The sequence below is a fragment of the Oncorhynchus kisutch genome, linkage group LG3 (genome assembly GCF_002021735.2).
Source record: "Oncorhynchus kisutch isolate 150728-3 linkage group LG3, Okis_V2, whole genome shotgun sequence".
NCBI lineage: Eukaryota > Metazoa > Chordata > Actinopteri > Salmoniformes > Salmonidae > Oncorhynchus > Oncorhynchus kisutch.
The window spans coordinates 41,099,058-41,119,019 of record NC_034176.2 but is presented as its reverse complement, the minus strand read 5'-3'; the positions used below and the strand labels follow the sequence as shown (position 1 = coordinate 41,119,019).

At 42.7% G+C, this 19,962-nt stretch overlaps 1 protein-coding gene across 2 annotated transcripts in view; it reads right to left on the bottom strand.

Annotated features, from left to right (window-relative positions):
- Positions 1 to 581: 581 nt before the first annotated feature.
- fbxl17 (F-box and leucine-rich repeat protein 17) overlaps positions 582 to 19,962 on the bottom strand; it is a 324,960-nt gene continuing 305,579 nt past the window's right edge. For both annotated transcript variants that reach the window (XM_020475182.2, XM_020475189.2), the window contains one exon: positions 582 to 2,980. In XM_020475182.2, the coding sequence (XP_020330771.1) occupies positions 2,843 to 2,980 (138 nt within the window). In that variant the 3' untranslated portion in view covers positions 582 to 2,842. The remainder of the gene's footprint in view (positions 2,981 to 19,962) is intronic.

Here is a 19,962-nt window from a genome sequence, read left to right as displayed (position 1 = left end):
ACATTAGCTTCCCCGTTTCATCCTCCGACATGAAACAAACACCTTGAACAGCGAAAAGAACACTTGAAAGGGACAATATCCTCCTCTTGATCGTCAAAGATGGGGGACATATTGAATGACAGCTTTTAGAGCTTTGAGAACGTCACCAGCGTGCTGGGAGGCAGGCTGACGCCTCATCTCAGATGCGTGGCAGCTATGATGCTAACAAAGTGCTGACCTTGAAATCACAAGTTTCCCTGCAATGAGACAGAGACTGGTTGATTCAGATATGAGCGAACTGCTGAATATTCACAGTATCAAGGTGTCACTCTCTGAGGAATGAATCTGGTACAGCTACTAGGTCTTGGCATGCAACTGTATATATGAACAGAGTGGGAGTGGATAGTTCCAGGATTTGAAAATCTACTTGGGTTATGCTTTATTTTAAAGTCCGATTTGATGCTGAGGAGGAGAACACTTCATGTAGCATGAGTTAAAGACTCATTTCAAATTTCACTTGGTTCTTTCTTCTATCAAGCATAGAGCAAAGAATATGACAGAAGCAAGAGACAAAAAGAGAGAGAGAGAGAAAGAGACAGCGCTTTAAGTAGTAGTGTTTTATTCATCTGTATGTAAATCCAGTTGTTTACTGATTGCTTTAACAAATCAGGGATCAAGAGTGCCAACATCAAGCAGAGAAAAAGAAAGTTAATGTTGAGATTACAAAACAAAACAAAAAACTGGTGGGGGGGGGGGACGAGGACTCGATCTGAAGTCAACAAGTCCTGACAAGGGATGTGTTCTTAATTGTCTCTAATCTCTACGTTTCTGTAAAAAATATTACAGTGCTACTTCCTATCCTAAGTTCAGAAAACTACTAGTGTATACAGTCGAGTGACGGCATCTAAAAAAAATGATTCCAGTTGGTTATCACCATAGAAAAATACCCTGGTTATTTGCTTAATGAACATACCATTGACAGATGAGGAACAGATGAGGAACGAGAGAGAGAGTGAGAGAGAGCTCACCTATTATTTCCATAAAGGGCATGATTATACGTTCTGAGCCAGTATCTTAGATCCTATTGCTAACAAAGATATACTGTAAATGCATGGCTACACAACTAATTCTGAAAATATATGCTCAAACAAAACCAATATTGTGGGCTAAGTATAATCTTATAGTCGAGTATACATACTGTGGAAATCACTAAAATTCTCATACAGCCGAGCACAATCCCAAACCATTGATTATTACACCATACTAATGGTACAGTATACAACATCATCTTCAACTGAGAGAAAGATAAAAAATAAAAAACAATATCAGAGAAAGACATTACAAGTTCAGACCCATCTACGTTCATTTTTTCTTACCTTTTTTTTGACATTAAGAACAACTACAGACATCTTCAAGACAATGTTTCTGTCAGAAGAGTTGAAGTATTGAACATTTCTTCGGCCAGGTAAGTCATTGAGAAACAAATAGCATTTTACGAGGATGACTTTAAAAGTGTAGGTTTCCATCAGTGAAAGTAGAGAGTTTCTCTGATTTACTCGTGTTCAGTGCTGAGAAACTACTCCTTGGGAACATGCTGAGCCGTTCTGGATAGGCTGACTTTGCCCCTGACCACCTGTCCAGAGTCAGATATTGATTCATCTCCCTGATGGTTAAAGGTTGGGATAAGGGTTAGGATCATCTGCTATAGGTCCAGGGTTGCAACTTCTATGTTGAGCCCACTGAGTACTGTGACAGTAACCATGATTAGGGATGGCATTCAATGAAACCTGAACTGCACAAACCAATATCCAACACTGCTCCTGTGCCACACAAATGTCCATCAACTGTGTGAATGACATGACTAGATGAAACAAGAGCATATTAAGATTTGGAATGAAAATATACATTTTTAGTGAGCTGGAACAATATTTCATTGCAGTTCTCCCGTGCAGCTGGATTGAATCTCTAGCATTTTATCAGGGAGCCATAGCTATGGTCCATCAGATGGGGCTTAGTTCCATATCGGGAACCTCATATTAGGCCGGGAGTTTACCCTGCCCATTTGAGCTCACCAGGGAAAAACTAGCCTATATCTTGGACCGGGAGTTCTTCCTGATCGGGTCACATGGTCAGAGAACCCTCGGGGCCTTAGAAACATGACACACGTATGAACATCCAACAGAAAAGGTAGAAACACGTCCAGTATGAAACGACATTGACTTCACAGTGATCAAAACATGTAGCCCTAATGGTCAACGAGACCAGAGTATAATGTTTTTTAACATGTTTAGAACAATGTTTCCTTGTTTTCAGTCGCTACTCCATATCCGCAAGTTTGCTATTGCATCCAGACTGGAGTCAGGGGGAAATGTAAGGCTCACAAAACTGCCAGCACAGCAAAAGTCAACCCTCAAACGACACCCTATCACCATGCACTGTAGCACTAGTTTTGACTACAGCCACATAGGGCTCTGGTCAAAAGAAGTGCACTATGGTTCTTTGATACACAAGCCTAAGACAGAGGTATACAGTGATGTACAGTATGATTTGTCTATGACTTATGACTGAACTACAATGGAATCCAAAAAAGGTCCATAGATAAAATAAAATACATCTACAAAAACAAAAACAACCCAAAACTACAGACATCTTTCCAGAAGGTGAAAATGTGGATCAACCGGTTTGTTTAAATGAGTGTGAAGGTATTACTAAGTGTTTGTAGTAGTATGTTTGAAGTAAACATGATTGGCCATGTGGTGAGTTTTCACTTTGACTGTGCACACGCCTGTGTCAGTGTGTGCGGCAATGTATACGCATGCGTGTGTGTGTGCGTGGGGGGGGGGGGGGGGGGCTACAGCAGTGGCTATGAGGCGTTGGATGTGTTAGGGCTCCAGCCCATCTGATAGGCTCTCTCCAGGGTTCTCTTGCAGTCCTGCATCACCGTACTGAACACGATGTGAGGGTACTGCACCACCAGCCTCTCCACAGTCTCCTCGTTCACCTGTAAACACAACAGCAGAATACAAAACGCATTAAAGGCACAATATGTTACTTTTTGTAGTAAGACGGCTGGTGATATTATTGACGCCTGAGGTGGCAGAGGACTAGACGTCATGATTCGCGTTAATCAAACAACATTTGTCTGTTCTCTTACGGTTGAGCCTCGATGCCAAGGAGGCAGTTGTGGCCTGACAGCCCAGTCCACCTGAGGCTTTAGTGTCTGGTGGTTAAGCAGCAGAGCATGTCTGTCTAAATGATCTCATGAGAGAACCAGAGGACGAGGAGAGAGAGAAAGAAAATAAGAGTTCCCAGATAGAGAGAGAGACAAGGAGAGAGGCAAAGAGAGTTCACAGAAAGAAACAGAGACAGAGAGAGTTCCCAGAGAGAGAGACAGACTGAAAGAGAGTGGGCGGAGAGACGGAAGACAAGCGTCTTCTTCTAATTAGTCCTCTTCATGCTCTAAAGGACAAGGGAATAACAAGTAGTCAAGCACCTTCCCAGCGGTTCCATCATGCAGGGTGTCACAGCTAGGCTGAGCCTGGCTGACAGTGAGCAGGCCTAGGAGGGCTCAGGACACAACAGGGGTGAAGGATGTTAACCACAACCCACCCTGCTGGTGTCTCACTCTGGCATCAGGACACTGTCCAAAGGAAATATGTGTAAACACACACTTCCATGAGAAGAAATACGCACATGCACTCACACAAAACGTGTCTGGTCCGTAGCACTGCTGGTTTTCATCCTTCCCCTCTAATCAGGGTCTGATTCATACAATGACATTCATAGGGTTGCCAAATTCCAGTGACTTTCCCAGAATTCCCAGGTTTTCCAGAAATTCCGGTTGGAACATCAGAATCAGGAGGGAATAAGCCGAAATCCGGAATCCCTCAACCAGGATTTCTGGAAAATTGATGGAAGCAACCCGAGACATTCAACCAACTAACTATCAGAGAAAAAAGAAAACCAGCAGTGTGAAACTTGGAGACTGGTTTTGACTCCAAACTGGTCTAGAAAAAGAATAGCAAAGGAAGAAGTGAAGATTCTGATGTGTTGTAGAGCAGGGGTTCTCAACCTTTTTCCCCCCCAGGGCCCACTTTTTCACATTAGCAAAATGTCACTCCACCCCCTCCCTTTTTAATATTGGTTATTGAGATATTATCTACACCACCGATATTATCTACACCACCAAAACATAGATTTTGTTTCATTCGAGAGGCGTAGGAAAATGTTGATGATTCCAAGTAGTTTAACAAGACAAACGACACATTTTTAGGTTGGCTATTAAATTATGATTAAAACAACAACAACAATAAATAAGGAAAATAAAGCCATGACCCGATTTCCCCAAATGTTATTCCGCTACCAAATATGTTTTATGATTATAATAGAATTGATTTGAACCCTCAATTTAAATATACAGTAGCAGTCATACGTTTTTCTTTATTTTTACTATTTTCTACATTGTAGAATATAGTGAAGACATCAAAACTCTGAAATAACACATATGGAATCATGTAGTAAACGAAAATAGCTTTGCACACTAGGCATTCTCTCAACCAGCTTCACTTGGAATGCTTTTCAAACAGTCTTGAAGGAGTTCCCACATATGCTGAGCACTTGTTGGCTGCTTTTCCTTCACTCTTGCGGTCCAACTGCAGCCCAAATAGGTGTGTCCAAACTTTTGACTGGTACTGTACATATTCTCTTTTTAAAGAAGATGAATAAATCAATTGATAGCAACAGAGTCACACATTTTTTCTCTATTATAACAAACCTAACACAATGTTACAATCTAATTGCTCGGTGGTAAGCGCTATAGGTCCAGGGTTGCGTCAGAAATAGTTTTGCTATTGTCCCAGATGTTTATTAAAAGGGCTGTGTTCTGGTGAATAAAGTTGTATGTAGAGGGCTTGGCCACACACTGGCCAACCAAGGCGTTCCATGGCTTAATACACATTCTGTAAGTTATTGACGGTCTTTGCGTTGTAGTCAACTCCCAATTCGGTAGGGGGAAAATAATACTCTCATCCTAGTCCATTGTGGGTTGATTTGACAGTTTATTAAATAAGATGAAGGAAAAAGGAAACCGCACACTGCTCTTGATAGTATCACCGAGATTTAATAAGCTCACGGCCCTCATCAGAAGGCAAATAAGATTGCTCAGATGTGCGAGTGCCTTTTGATGATTTTTTTTTACAGTTTATTAAATAGCATAGACTACAATAACGAGTGACAGCAAAAAACATCCAGTGTTTCCTCAATATGTTTGGAGTGTTGACAGTCAACATTGTTGTAATTCCCGTCAACGAGGTAAAGGGCTTCATGCAGCACACTTCTCCTCAAATAGAAAATACTAGGCTCCTGTAAATTGTATTGTACGTGTGAAGCACGTTCTCAATGAGAAAGATATAGCCTAGGCCTACCATTGATACGATGCTATAGGACAGAAATATCTGAATAGCCTATGTTAGGAGGAGCAAGAGGCTGTCTATGGAAATGGGGATAGATACAAGCCAAATGCTTTCTATAGAACAAACTTCACGTCAGGATAGGCAACCTACATGAATAATTCATGCATGTGTGTTATATTACACATAGAGGGAGTAAAATGTAGGCAAGCAATAAACATTTCAGAACAACTACGAGTCGAATAAGACATGGGAGAGATGGCGAATTTTGGCAAAGAGATTTATTTATACACTAATACACTTGAAACAAATAGCCAAACTGAAAACTGCAGACATTACTAGTGCCTCCCCCCCGCGATCAAACTAGCAAGCAAGTTGCAGCAAAGAAGAATTGAGTGCGTGCGCGTTCACGCGAAGGGGGGGGTGGGGGCGGATCCTGGCGGGGGGGAGCTTTTCGGCACAACACCGGCTTTACCAGGTCGAAATTGCAAACAACTACGCTGGCTGAACAGCAGCCGAAAATAGAACCCATTGTATAAGATTACTTCTCAGGCAAAGTCCGATTTCCTTGACTCCTCAAATTTAGAAGGTCGTAGCTCAGCTTTTGAATGATATGGAGATAAGCCAAAGATATCCATGTATCAGAGATACGTCTTTGTTGGGAACTCTACCCCTTTGTTTCTAGCCTAAAGCTTTGTCGATTTATACGTCGTTATAGATCGGCATATACAATCATGAATTAGTTTTTAATTTTAATTTTAAATGACCCCTTAAATAAAGGAAGGTCCCATGCCCTCCCCAGGTGACCCCTAGGTTGGGAACGCCTGTTGTAGAGGCTCATTAGAGAACTAAATGACAAGCCTTTGATTGCTTTGATAACATATTATGTGCGCTATATTGTACTGAGGAGAATAGAACGATTCCCCCAACAAACTCGTTAATCAGGCCTTAATTACAATTACGAGGGATCTAAAAAATGGGCCTGTCAATGTGATGGGAGGCCATTACCTTCATTAATGCTAATTTAGTGCAGCGCTGTGTGCAGCGTAAACAGGCTTGACACAAAATGGCTCCCAATCAAAGCGCTGAATCATCCGCTAATTGCTAGTTGCTGCAACAATACAACTATTTAAACCGTAACACTACCACTGTTTGATGTGTGTGTGTGAATGTATTTCATTGACCTGTGTTGTTCTGTTCAGATGATTGGTTTGTTTTGGTCTTGTTCTTTTACGCCTGTTCTGTCTTTTTGACTGTTTTTCCCTGTTAGGCAGAACCAATTAATACACATTGGAAAAAATTGAAAGGAAATAAGTTAACTCAGGATATTTATTTAGATTTATTCTGTTTGTGAGAAGTTTGAGTCTAAAACTTTATGTTTTTTTTTTTACAAATGCCATATAAAGGCTTATTTCCATGGGAGGTTTTGAGATCCTGCCACAGATGATGTGGACATTACCTTTATATAGCAAATAATGTATAAAGGTAAAACATTGTTATTAAAGAATGAATACACCTGATCTGATGCACTAAAAACCCAATACAATTACAAGTTTAAACACAAAGGGAGAAGGATAAAGCAAAGTGATGCATGACATATTAATTACTGCATCATTACAATCTTAGAGGATTTATGCCTGTCTTTTTTCAAAATAAATAAATCCAATTCCCTGTACCATCCTGAGCTCTTCACTGTCCCTTATAAAACAAAGCCGTGCCCTTTCCAAGACATGATGACATCACCACACCTGCTTGGTATTTACAACCATCACACACACACACACACACACACACACACACACACACACACACACACACACACACACACACACACTTTGTATTGTGAGCCAGAGTCTATGTAGAGACATGAAGGTCACTACTCAGCGCTTTGTGTCTGGGGGTGTTTTGACCAAACCCTGATGTACTATTCTGAAAGAGATCCATGTGAAACTGTAGAGCCATAGTATGATAGAGCATATTGCAACAGGCTGGTGCTTTTCATCTTACACACAGATCTGAGATGGCAGCCACACATATCTGGAGCCAGGGCCTATACTTAGGATATTTTCCCCCAGTTTAACTTCAAAGATGCAGTTCCTGTGGATCTGAGGGGATCCTAATGTTGTCTGACATGACAAAGTGCTGTTGTCAGAGAGACACAGAACGAGAGAGAGAGAGAGAGAGAGAGAGAGAGAGAGAGAGAGAGAGAGAGAGAGAGAGAGAGAGAGAGAGAGAGAGAGAGAGAGAGAACGAGACACACACAGACACAAAGAGACAGGACAAAGACAGTCCTTTCCAATACCCTATTAAAACCCCCCTCGTTCATTTGGACAAAACAGATGCAACTCTTAATCAGTAACAAGTGAAAACATCGGGTAAATCACTTCCATTTCAAGTAAAGACTAGGATCTGTGAAATGAAGTCTCATCTCTTTTCCTGAACGAGTGTTCCTCAGACACCATGTCCCAGCTATCTGTGATTTAGAGCTCAATAGTGTCTGTGTATCGACAACTGTTCCTTGGCGTTGCACCTCAGCCATCGTTCCGGCTAGCAGTGACTGGCCGGTGGTAAAGGTGACCTTTCAGAGAGTGCTGCCTTGCTGCTGCTCCCCCTTTTACTGCCAGGGGTTTTAAGAGCCACTCTCACATGCAAATGTATTCCATCACCATGTAAAATATACATTTTACCGCCTGCACCGGGGCCTTTCGTGAGTAACCACGTCACTAAAACACCTCGTAAAGATGACAAAACGCTGGCGTGTGCGCACGGTGGCACCGTGGCGTCCATGGGAAGAAGGGGCTCGTAAATCGATAATCAGATACACAAGCAAAAGATGCATATCAGGGGACAAGGACGAGGAGCAGCCTGGTTGCCAGTCTTTTCCCCCCTAATGTTGTTGTTGTTGTCATGAGTGGGCTAAAGCAGACCCGGACCTGGCCACATGGAGTGATCCTGAGTCTACGGGACAATACGAGAAACAACTGTGGTGGACAAGGGAAAGGAGTACAGTAATACCTGGCATATGTTCTCTGGGACTCCCTTTAAACAGAGAGAACATGGAACTCATGTTCCCAGATATAAGTTTAAAAAAATACAAACTCACCTCAGTGCAGTAAAACAGGTCAGGGTATCCAGAAGGAGGAAGAGTATTTAGGTGAAATAGAGTTTCATTTAACCAAATGTGCACTCAATCAGAGATGGACTTACAACTCAAAACATGGTTCCATTTGAACTGTTCATTACGCTCTCTCTGTAAACATCAAAAGAGACAAACACAGCCAACGCCAAAGCCTCTTTCCACTCCCATCCACAGAGTGCATCACTCACCTACTAAATACATTTGGGGGACAATGTTTCAAAGGGAGGTTTAAGCAGCTGAGGAATGCTGTGCCTCAGATATCTCAGTCAAAGCAAGTTTAATAAACAGGCTGGGTTTAAACAGGCTGGATTTATAGTGGCCCTAAAAGTGCCTGCAGGAAAATCTGCAGTTGTAAAGTTCCTAAACGAGTGACTGGACGGACAGCAGATACTTCTCTGGCTCTGATAAGAGCTCTGAGGAGAGGAGTAAAAAGGAGAGGAGAACAGGGCGGAAGGCAACGAGTGTGAACAGAACAGACATGGTTGTGAAGGGCACATAAAGGGGGCATAACATGCTATGAAAAAGAGTGGGTATGTCGCCAGCAGATGGTCTTCGTACAGTGCCTTCAGAAAGTATTCACACCCCTCGACTTTTTCCACATTTTGTTGTGTTACAGCCTGAGATTAAAATGGATTCAATTGAGATGCGTCACTGGCTTACACACAATACCCCATCATGTAAAAGTGGAATTATGTTTGAAGAAATGTTTACAAATGAATAAGAAGTTAAAAGCTGGAATCTCTTGAGTCAATAAGCATTCAACCCCTTTGTTATGACAAGCCTAAATAAGTTCAGGGGTAAACATTTGCTTAACAAGAAAATCTATGGCAAGACGTTAAAATGGTTGTCGAGCAATGATTAACAACCAACTTGACAGAGCTTGAATTTTTGTATCGACTCAGGTGTGAATTCTTTACGTAAATGAGATATTTCTATATTTCATTTTCAACACATTTCCTAAAATTTCTAAAAACATGTTTCTACTTTGTCATGATTGGGTATTGTATGTAGATGGGTGAGACATAATTTTTTTTAAATACAGACTGTAACACCACAAAAGTGGAATAAGTCAAGGGGTATGAATACTTTCTGAAGGGACTGCAATTCTGTAGCATCTGGTACCTAAAGAGAAACCAGTCCGGGTCTGGTTCTCATTACCAGATTACATCCCTGAGCAATGACTCATTGAATCTCTCTCTCTCTCTCTCTCTCACATACACACACACACACGCACGCACGCACGGACGCACGCACGCACGCACGCAGACACCTATACAGCATCAGAGCGAGCGGCAGCCTCAGTGCCAGAGACAGAGGTAAAGCTCTGTGGGTCAGCACGGGGTTGGATCAGCTATGTTAGTAAACCCTCCACTCCATCATGTGTGACAAACAAGAACATGGGGAATGTGTTCAGGGCAACCCCAATTTCTCCCAGCATGCCTGGATTTAAAAAAAAATCTACACAGGGAAGGAGGAATTTCCTGACCCGAGAGGGCAGAGACGGTCCCAGAGAGATAGATGGCTTTAACATCACTGAACACAAATCCTCTTTTAGTTTGATCTATTTAGGAGTCAAACACCACACGCACACACACTCCTAGAGAAGATAGTGAATTGGTAAATAAATGGTCAACTCACCTAAATGGTCAACTAACTTAAAACAGAACATTATAATAGAATAATAGCTTTAGTGTTTACAATACAGGAAACGCTCCCTTCAACCTCAACGAGCACCCTGGAAAAGCGCTGTAAAACATGCTGGGGAATTTCCCCTAATCACAAGTAATATCACTTATATCAAATCAAACTACTTGTGTAAAATAAGTTCTGGTCCTGTCATTAAGTAACGGCTACATCATTTGTCATATGTTGTACTCGGGCGTAATAAGACTACCGGGATTGTATGTACTGTCCCCATGCTATTACTGGAGCCGAGGGATTAATACTGAACAATGTAAACGCAACACGCAACAATATCAAAGATTTTACTGAGTTACAGACCATATCAGGGAATCAGTCAATTGAAATAAATGAATTAGGCCTTAATCTATGGATTTCACGTGACTGGGAATACAGATATGCTTCTGCTGGTCACGGATACTAAAAACAAAAACCAAACATGGGCCTCAGGATCTCGTCACGGTTTCCCCGTGCATTCAAATTGCCATCGATAACATGCAATTAGGTTCGATGTCCTTAGCTTACACCTGCCTATACCATAACCCCACAACATTTCAGAGAAATACAAAAAATGTTTTGTGCGTACAGAACAATTTCTGGGATCTTTTCTTTCAGCTCATGAAACATGGGACCAACACTTTACATGTTGCGTTTATATTTTTTTGTTCAGTGTAGATTTATAAGATCTGGCAACAACAAGACAACGGTGACAGTCTACATACACTGGTTGTGACCGGCCATCAAATCAGCCTTCAATCATCATAGACTGTTCACATTGGAAGATGTTCAAAGATGTACTGTACTTTTGGCCCTAAATAACAGATGTATCTAATGAAACATCTATCTAACCAGGGGAAACATGAAGATGTGCATTGGAGAGAGAAAAAAGTCCTTTCATCAAAAGGGACAGTAGGCACATTGGTATTCTAAAAATGTCACGAGCTCTTGAAACTCCTTCCTGATCCAGCCCTGTAGAGCCAGTGTACATTGGTTTTCCACATAGACTAGTATGGGTCAGAATAAGGCAATCCTAAAAGACCTGTTGACTGATGTAGGCTTCACTTGATCTCAACAGGCTGATCTTGCTTTTTTCCTGAGATGGGAAGAGATATAGTACAGTACCGCACAAATCTCCGGAAGCAAGCAGGAACAGATTCCAGAGCAGCTTACTGGTTTCCAAGACATGAGGAATTCCATAAGGAAAGTGACAACAGGGCTATTGTGTTGGGGTTACAGTAGCCCAGAAAAGGGCCCCTTTAACTTCCCCTGGAATCAACACAAGGACACCCTGACCCTGTCCCTTTAAAGGGACAACGTATTCTGAGATCTGGAAAATTAGGAATCAGTCTTGGTTAAGTAAAGCACTACACCTCTCGGTACACATCTCATGTGGTTCTGTTAACCTCCTCTGACTGGAGGGTAAATGCTGCAGGATGGGAGGAGGAGAGGAGTACAGGAGGAGGAGAAGAGGAGAAAAAAAAGGGGGATGAGGAGGATTTTGTCAAACGGAATCAAATAAACTGAGCAGAATCCAAAACTTACACAACCTTGCTTGGTCTTGACTAGAATAGAAAGAGAGAAAGAGATAGATAGACAGACAGACAGACAGAGAGAGAGAGAGAATGAAAGTGAGAGAGCTAGAGAGACAGAGACAGAGACAGAGAGAGTGAGAAACAGAGAGAGACAGAGAAACAGAGAGAGACAGACAGACAGATAGACAGAGAGAGAGAGTAAAAGAGAGAGCGAGAATGAAAGTGAGAGAGCTAGAGAGAGACAGACAGAGAGAGAGAGAGAGTGAAAGAGACAGAGAGAGAGAGTGAAAGAGACAGAGACAGAGTGAAAGAGAGAGGAAGTGAAAGAGAGTGAAAGAGAGAGAGACAGAGAGCTAAAAGAGTATACACCAGTGTGTGTCTGCCTCCATACTTTCTCATTGAAGGGCACAGCTGAGATTCCTTTCACATCGTTAGTGGACTGTCTCCGTCTTTCACTCTTCTACCGTCTATCTCACTCTTGCTTTCTCTGCCACTTTCTCTCGCTCCTGCCCTTTAAAATTGAGATGAAGAGATGATGAGGAGGGGGGGGGGTTCAGTTAAGACCGCCGATCAATACCCCTTCACACGGCGGCATGAGATTTAAGATTACACCACTGACCACACACGGCAAATGACTCCATCACTTGGTGAACTTTGACCTTCAAGCCTAACCAAAGAGGAAAAGAGAGAACCAAGGCAGGGGGAGAGACGGAAGGAATGACAAGTCAATGTAATGATATCTTACCGACTTAGCTTTGATATTTTAGACCTTAGAAAAATAAACATACAATTTTCAGGACATTAATATAGTAGTGTATATTATAGGAAAATGTCAAGTAGGAAGTGGTCATTCTAGTAAAGTCCTTTCATTTCAGTTCACAAACACAGGCCATGTCATGATTCTTACTTCCTTCCATCTGAACTTGGAACTCTGTATGTAATAACAAGAACTGGCCAATAGGCTTGTTAGACCTCAAAATCTCTTTTCTGAAAAACTTCTTGAAACTTTACACATAACTCATCCTTTTCTCCGAGCCCAGAGTTTAGTCCCTCAACAATTACTGTAGTGTTTGTGTCTGCAAATTGCTCTGAATATCTGTCTCTAGTCATAACAGAGGTATGCATCAGCCGAGCATCCATATTGATTATGATGCCTGTGGTTTTAACAAGGTCCATGTGGTCCCTCAATGGGAGAACACCATGCATCGCTCTGTCCCCCTCTCCCTCTCTTGGCCATTAACATAACTCATTATGCTTGCGACCAGTGTTACTTGAGAGCAAATGTCATTATTTCCTCGGTCCTGGTTCACGCTGATTCAGTGAGTTTGCCGTCGTTCTGTTTCAGCACCAGAGATATTTGTTTTCCCCCTCATAACTAAGGAGAGGAGAGGTACAGTAAAGCTGTGTAAACAAATATTCGAATAAAAACATCCCTATTAGGAACACATGGATGGAATCCCTTAGATGGTACATCAACAGTCTTGGGTGTGTTGGTTGGCTGTGAAAATCCCAGGCGCCTGTTTGATTCGCTGGCTAGTCAAAGCAGTCGTGAATGTTATTGTTAAAGGAGAAAGACACTGCAACGTTCGCAACAACAACAGAAAAAGTCCATGAAACAGTGTGTGTTACTCAACTGCAAAATAGACAAGGGGCTGGGAAGTAGTTATGCGAAGTGATGACTCATAACCCGCAGTCCCCGCGGTTATATCTGCGGGGCGGGCGGGCGGGTTTAGGGTCATGACATAGTGTGGACGAAGGGCGGGTGGGTGGCAGGCGGGTTGGTGGCAGGCGGGTGGGTGGCAGGCGGGTTGGTGGCAGGCGGGTGGGTGGCAGGCGGGTTGGTGGCAGGCGGGTGGGTGGCAGGCGGGTTGGTGGCAGGCGGGTGGGTGGCAGGCGGGTTGAATAAAGAAATAATGCATAAAACATTTGCGATTCATATCTATAGGCTACATTTAGGTTTTCCTTTCCAATTCTATCTGGCTTTAGGGCTCCCGAGTGGCACGGCGGTCGAAGGCACTGCATCTCAGTGCAAGAGGCGTCACTATAGTACCTGGTTCGAATCCGGGCTGTATCACATCCGGCCGTGATTGGGAGTCCCACGGGGCGGCACACAATTGGCCCAGCGTCGTCCGGGTTTGGCCGGGGTAGGCCGTCATTGTAAATAAGAATTTGTTCTTAACTGACTTAGTTAAATAAAAGGTTCAATAAAAGAAAATGTAAATTCAAAATTTAGTGCGTAGCCTAAGCTTTAAGGCCTAACTGTAGTATCAAATACACGCCAAATGCTTTTGAGAACTTGGGCAGAAAAGTTCACGTAGATCCAATGAGGCAAAAAGGACAATGTCAGAGTTGAATTAAATAGAGAGGCGCTATACAAATTTGACAGTCACAAGATGGGTGCTTCAAAATGGCAAGTCAAGGTAACTGTACTGTTCATATGGGTTAAATGGAACAGTAAGCTAAATGAATATAGGTCTATAACCTCTCACATAGCCTAATATAATATTAACTCCTGTAGAATGAAGCATTTCTTAGAGTAAAATACACCAAATGTACATTTTGATTCAGGAACAGGAGTGGAGAAATATAGTTTCTTTCTTTCAGCATCTTGAGAGAATGAATGTACAGGTAGGGACCATCTGCAAAGGTGATATCTTGATTAGCATCATACAAGCTGATAGTATTTCAATCACATAAAACATGCATCCAAGCTGAACTGAAATCTTAATGAGATACATTTCGGGTCATTTTAACAGATTTTAATTTCCCAAAAACTGTTAATTTTGATAAATGTACAAAAAAATCATCCCAGTTTTTTTTGTTTTGTTATTGCAATTTCTCTCCGGTCTCTAAACGTCTTTAAAAACATAAGATAAATACATTTCACACCAGTTGACCTTTTCCACATTTAAAAGTTATTAAATTGAGATTGTGTCACCGGCCTACACATAATACCCCATAATGTCAAAGTGGAATTATGTTTGCAGAAATGTTTGCTAATTAATAAAAACTTTAAAGCTGAAATGTCTTGAGTCAATAAGTATTCAATCCCTTTTGCTATGGCAAGCCTAAATATTTGCTTAACAAGTCACATAATAAGATGCATGGACTCAATGTGCAATAATAGTGTTTAACATGATTTTTTGAATGACTACCTTATCTCTGTACCCCACACTATTATCTGCAAGGTCCCTCAGCCGGGCAATTCATTTCAAACACTGATTCAACCACAAAGACCAGGGAGGATTTCCAATGCCTCGCAAAAGAAAGGTAGTTATTGGTAGATTGGTCAAAATAATCAATACACCCAGTCACTACAAAGATACAGGCGTCCTTCCTAACTCAGTTGCCGGAGAGAAAGAAAACTGCTCAGGGATTTCACTACGAGGCTAATGGTGTTGTTAGAGCCGATTTGGACATATTTGTATAAAAGACCAAACATATGGAGCTCCATGTACATTTGTGTAAATATATTAAATATTAATGTATATGATGAAATATTAGGTACGTACCTTTTATGATTTATATTTACCTGATTGAGATATATTCATTTGTTGTTAGTGTAACTCAGTTTTTGGCCCCCCCCTCTTGCCTGTTCATTGTTTTGTGGTAAGTGTGTTAGGATAAAGGCAGGAAGTTGGGCCTTCGGGAGAAGGAGTCCTTGCTAGATGCGGGAGCGGTATAGTTTTTTGACCATACAGACAGGTCATAATATGTATTTTCCATATCAAGTATTCTATGCTTTAAGTTGATTGGAGAATAATTTGTTAGATATAAGAAGAATAAACATTTTTGTTGCACCATATCCCTGGATGTCATTGAATGTTTGGCTGTTTGGAAACCTTGAGTGTGGACTGTATGCGTACCAAACAACCCCGCTTCAGGCTTGGGCAGTGGCTATGGTAAAGACGAAAGGAAGCCACTACAGGTGTTTTTAAAACAGTTACAGAGTGTAATAGGCTGTGATAGGAGAAAACTGAGGGTGGATCAACAAGATTGTAGCTACCCCACAATACTAACATACATGACAGAGTGAAAAGAAGAAAACCTGTACAGAATACAACTATACCAAAACATGCATCCTGTTTGCAATAAGGCACTAATGTAAAATGTACAAAAATGTGGCAAAGAAATTCACTTTATGTCCTTTAAATCCAACACAACACATATTTTTGTAGGCATGGCGGTGGCTGCATCATGTTATGGGTATGCTTGTAATCTGCAAGGACTAGGGAGTTTTTTTGTTTGTTGATAAAACTAAACAGAATAGAGCTAAGCACAGGAAAAGTCCTAGAGGAAAACCTGGTTCAGTCTGTTTTCCAAAACACACTGGGAGACAAATGCACCTTTCATTAGCACAATACCTTAAAACACAAGGCCAAATATACACAAATTGCTTACTAAGACAACATAGAATGTTCCCAAGTGGCCAGTTTTGACTTAAACCAGCTAGAAAATATATGGCAAGACTTGAAAATGGCCATCTAGCTGTGATCAACAACCAACTTGACAGAGCTTAAATCATTTCTCGAAGAATAATCCAGGTGTGCAAAATTCTTATAGACCCAGGAAGACTCACGGTTGTAATAGCTGGCAAATGTGATCTAACATGTACTGACTCAGGTGTGTGAATACTTACGTAAATTAGATATTTAAATCTATATAATTCATCTTAAATTCAGGCTGTCACCCAACAAAATGTGGAATAAGTCAAGGGGTATGACAACTTTCTGAAGGCACGGTATCTAATTAGAGACCATTTGACGAACAAATCGTCTTCAACATTTCGGAAATTATCAGCAGGAACATAAACCTATCTAAAAAGGCCTGTCAAAAAATGTTGTTCGCCGGGGCCTCCCGAGTGGCGCAGTGGTCTCAGGCATTGCATCGCTTTGCTAGCTGTGGCACTAGATATTCTGGGTTCGAGTCCAGGCTATGTCGGAGCCGGCCGCAACCGGGGAGACCCATGGGGCGGCGCACAATTAACCCAGCGTCGTCCGTGTTAGGGGAGGGTTTGGCCGGCAGGGATGTCCTTCGCACTAGCGAATCCTGTGGCATGCTGGGCGCAGTGCACGCTGACACAGTTGCCAAGTGTACGGTGTTTCCTTCGACACATTGGTGCGGCTGGCTTCCGGTTTAGGTGGGCATTGTGTCAAGAAGCAGTGCGGCTCGGTTGGGTCGTGTTTCGGAGAACGCAAGGCTCTCGACCTTCGCCTCTCCCGAGTCAGTACAGCAGTTGCAGCGATGAGACAAGACTGTACCTACCAATTGGATACCACAAAATTGGGGGGGGGGGGGGAAGGGTCAAATAAATAAGCAATAAATCACTGTACAGCACATTTTATATCGGTCTATTAGTGGGTTAGGATCGGGAGCGGTCCTCAGATTTTCACTTCATCGCATAGTCAGGTGGTTGCGGATGGGATGTTATCAATTGCAGGTGGGTGCGGGTGAACAAACAGCTGACCCGCACATCACTACTGGGAAGTTAAGTATTTTCTTTTGAGACTATTTAACTAGCTTAGGCATTGTCCTTCAAGAAAAATCCAGCGTGTTTAATTTTAGTAGATTACTAAGACATAAATAGTACTGGGGCAGAAATGCCATTCCAGTGAGGACTGGCCATGTGAAGAGCCTGCTGTTCTGAGGAACATGCTCTGGCATATGGGCTACTTGTGGCTAAAATGGATCTGTTTCTCTGAAGATAAAAGGAAGACACTTCTCCAGTCTTTCAGCTCCCTACTTCAAAGCCTGGCAGGCAGACAGTTTAAAGATGACAAAATGAAATGATTTGGTTATTTTGGGCGAGTTTGGATCAATAGCATTCTTTCTCTCCCTGTCAGGCCGTGGAGGTTTGGCCCTAAGGGCAGCGGGGTAATGAGTGGAAGCAGGCAGAACGCGCCATTCCCCAGACACTAGGGGTGTTTAATCTCAATGCCCCATTCTAAACTGTGTTAACAGCAAATAGCACAAGTGGAATCAGGGACAGTAACTCCACACATCTATTTTATAGTACACATGCATACACACTCCACACAAGACATAAAGGGAGACAGACACAAAGGGAGACAGAGGCCGACACATGCATAATACAATTTTTACATCGTCGAAACTACAATTATAAATTTGGACCACAATTTGTATCGACTTTGAGTGGAAAAACAAGCGAGAACCTTCACGTGGTTGAAGTCATCTCCCCCCCCCCAGCTAAACCCAGATCCTAGCAAAGCAGAGCTATCACCAGTTCCCAGACTATAAAACCCATCCAGTGAGGAAGTGTGTTAATATCAAAGTATAATGGTCGATCCTTCACATCCCCCGTCACCATGGGCACCATATGGTCCCTGTTAACAGTCCTATGAATTTGACACATTATGGGTTCTAGGACTGGTCCACATTGTGAGGCTATGGACACACACACACACACACACACACACGTGCACACACACACACGTGCACACACACACATGCACACACACACTAACATTCTGACACTTCCAAACAAATCCACACGGGACCTGCCAAGGAAAAGCCGTGGCTAAGTCCTGCGTTCCCCTCCCTCCGTGTGTCAAGGTTATCACACAAGTGTGTATTTGTGTAAAAAGAGACGGGGCCTGCATCCCAAATGGCACCCCATTTCCTTTATAGTCCACTACTTTTGACCAGAGCCTTATAGGCCACGGTCAAAATCAGTGCTCTATATAGGGTATAGGGTGCCATTTGGGATCGCGGCCCTCTGACACCTCTCTCTTTCCAGGGAGGGAGAGGAAACCAGTGAAGTGAACACAATCACTTCCTCTCATTCAAACTGTAACCATGCACCATGTCTGCAGCAGCACAGCTATGGATGACAACAATCTAATAGGGGATAATGCTAATAGCTAACCGGGGGCAGAATCGGTGACTTGCACTATTCTCTCCCTAGAAACAAACTGGACTTCATTCGACGCAGACAAAAAAAACATGAAGAGCGATGCCAACCAATCAGGGACGAGCTCCCTGTGCCCCATGTGGATCAATACAAACTAATCAAGATCTTCCTGCAAACACATTTTTTGAGCCTGACCAAATAAGAATCTTCATAAAAGAGAAATTCATCTTGCTCTCTCCCCAACCCTCATCTCTTGAGGGTAGACCAGAAGGCCTGCAAACTACACAATGAAAAGCCCGTAATAAACTCATCCAGATGAGGACATGGCTCTCAACAGACCGGCTATATTTTATCCAGAGCTAATACAGTATAATACAATATCTGGAGCACACTCCGAGAGCCCCGTGCTCAGCTGATCCTGAAGGACATGTCATATCAAACTGAATTGAGTCACCATGGCAGCGGGACTATATAAGTGGCGCTGGCCCTAACTAAGCAGCCCAGAGCCCATGTTTTACCATGCTGATGTCTCTACTGCTATCACCACTGACCTCACTGCTGTGAATGACTAGTCCTAGGGATAGAGGGATGGGGCGAGAGATGGAGAGAGGGATGAGAGAGGTCAACATTTCTTGTGAGGAAACGTAGTTTAGAGGCACTGCTCTTTTCTAAAGGGAGGGATACAGGAGAGATGGAGACATCTCAGTGAGAGAGAGAGACATCTCAGTGAGAGAGAGAGAGAGAGAGCCATCAACCGGTTAGAGAGAGAGAGAGCCATCACCAGTTAGAGAGAGAGAGAGAGACATCACCAGTTAGAGAGAGAGACGGAGAGAGAGAGCTATCACCAGTTAGAGGGAGAGAGAGAGACATCACCAGTTAGAGAGAGACTGAGAGAGAGCGAGCCATCACCAGTTAGAGAGAGAGACAGAGCCATCACCAGTTAGAGAGAGAGAGCCATCACCAGTTAGAGAGAGAGAGAGAGAGAGAGAGAGCCATCACCAGTTAGAGAGAGAGAGATGGAGAGAGAGAGCCATCACCAGTTAGAGAGCGAGAGATATAGATAGATAGATAGAGAGAGAGAGAGAGAGAGAGAGAGAGAGACATCACCAGTTAGATAGATAGATAGAGAGAGAGCCATCACCAGTTAGAGAGAGATAGAGAGAGAGGCATCACCAGTTAGATAGAGAGAGAGAGAGAGAGAGAGACATCACCAGTTAGAGAGAGAGAGAGAGCCATCACCAGTTAGATAGAGAGAGAGAGAGAGAGCCATCACCAGTTAGAGAGAGAGAGAGACAGAGAGAGAGCGAGCCATCACCAGTTAGAGAGAGAGAGATAGAGAGAGAGGCATCACCA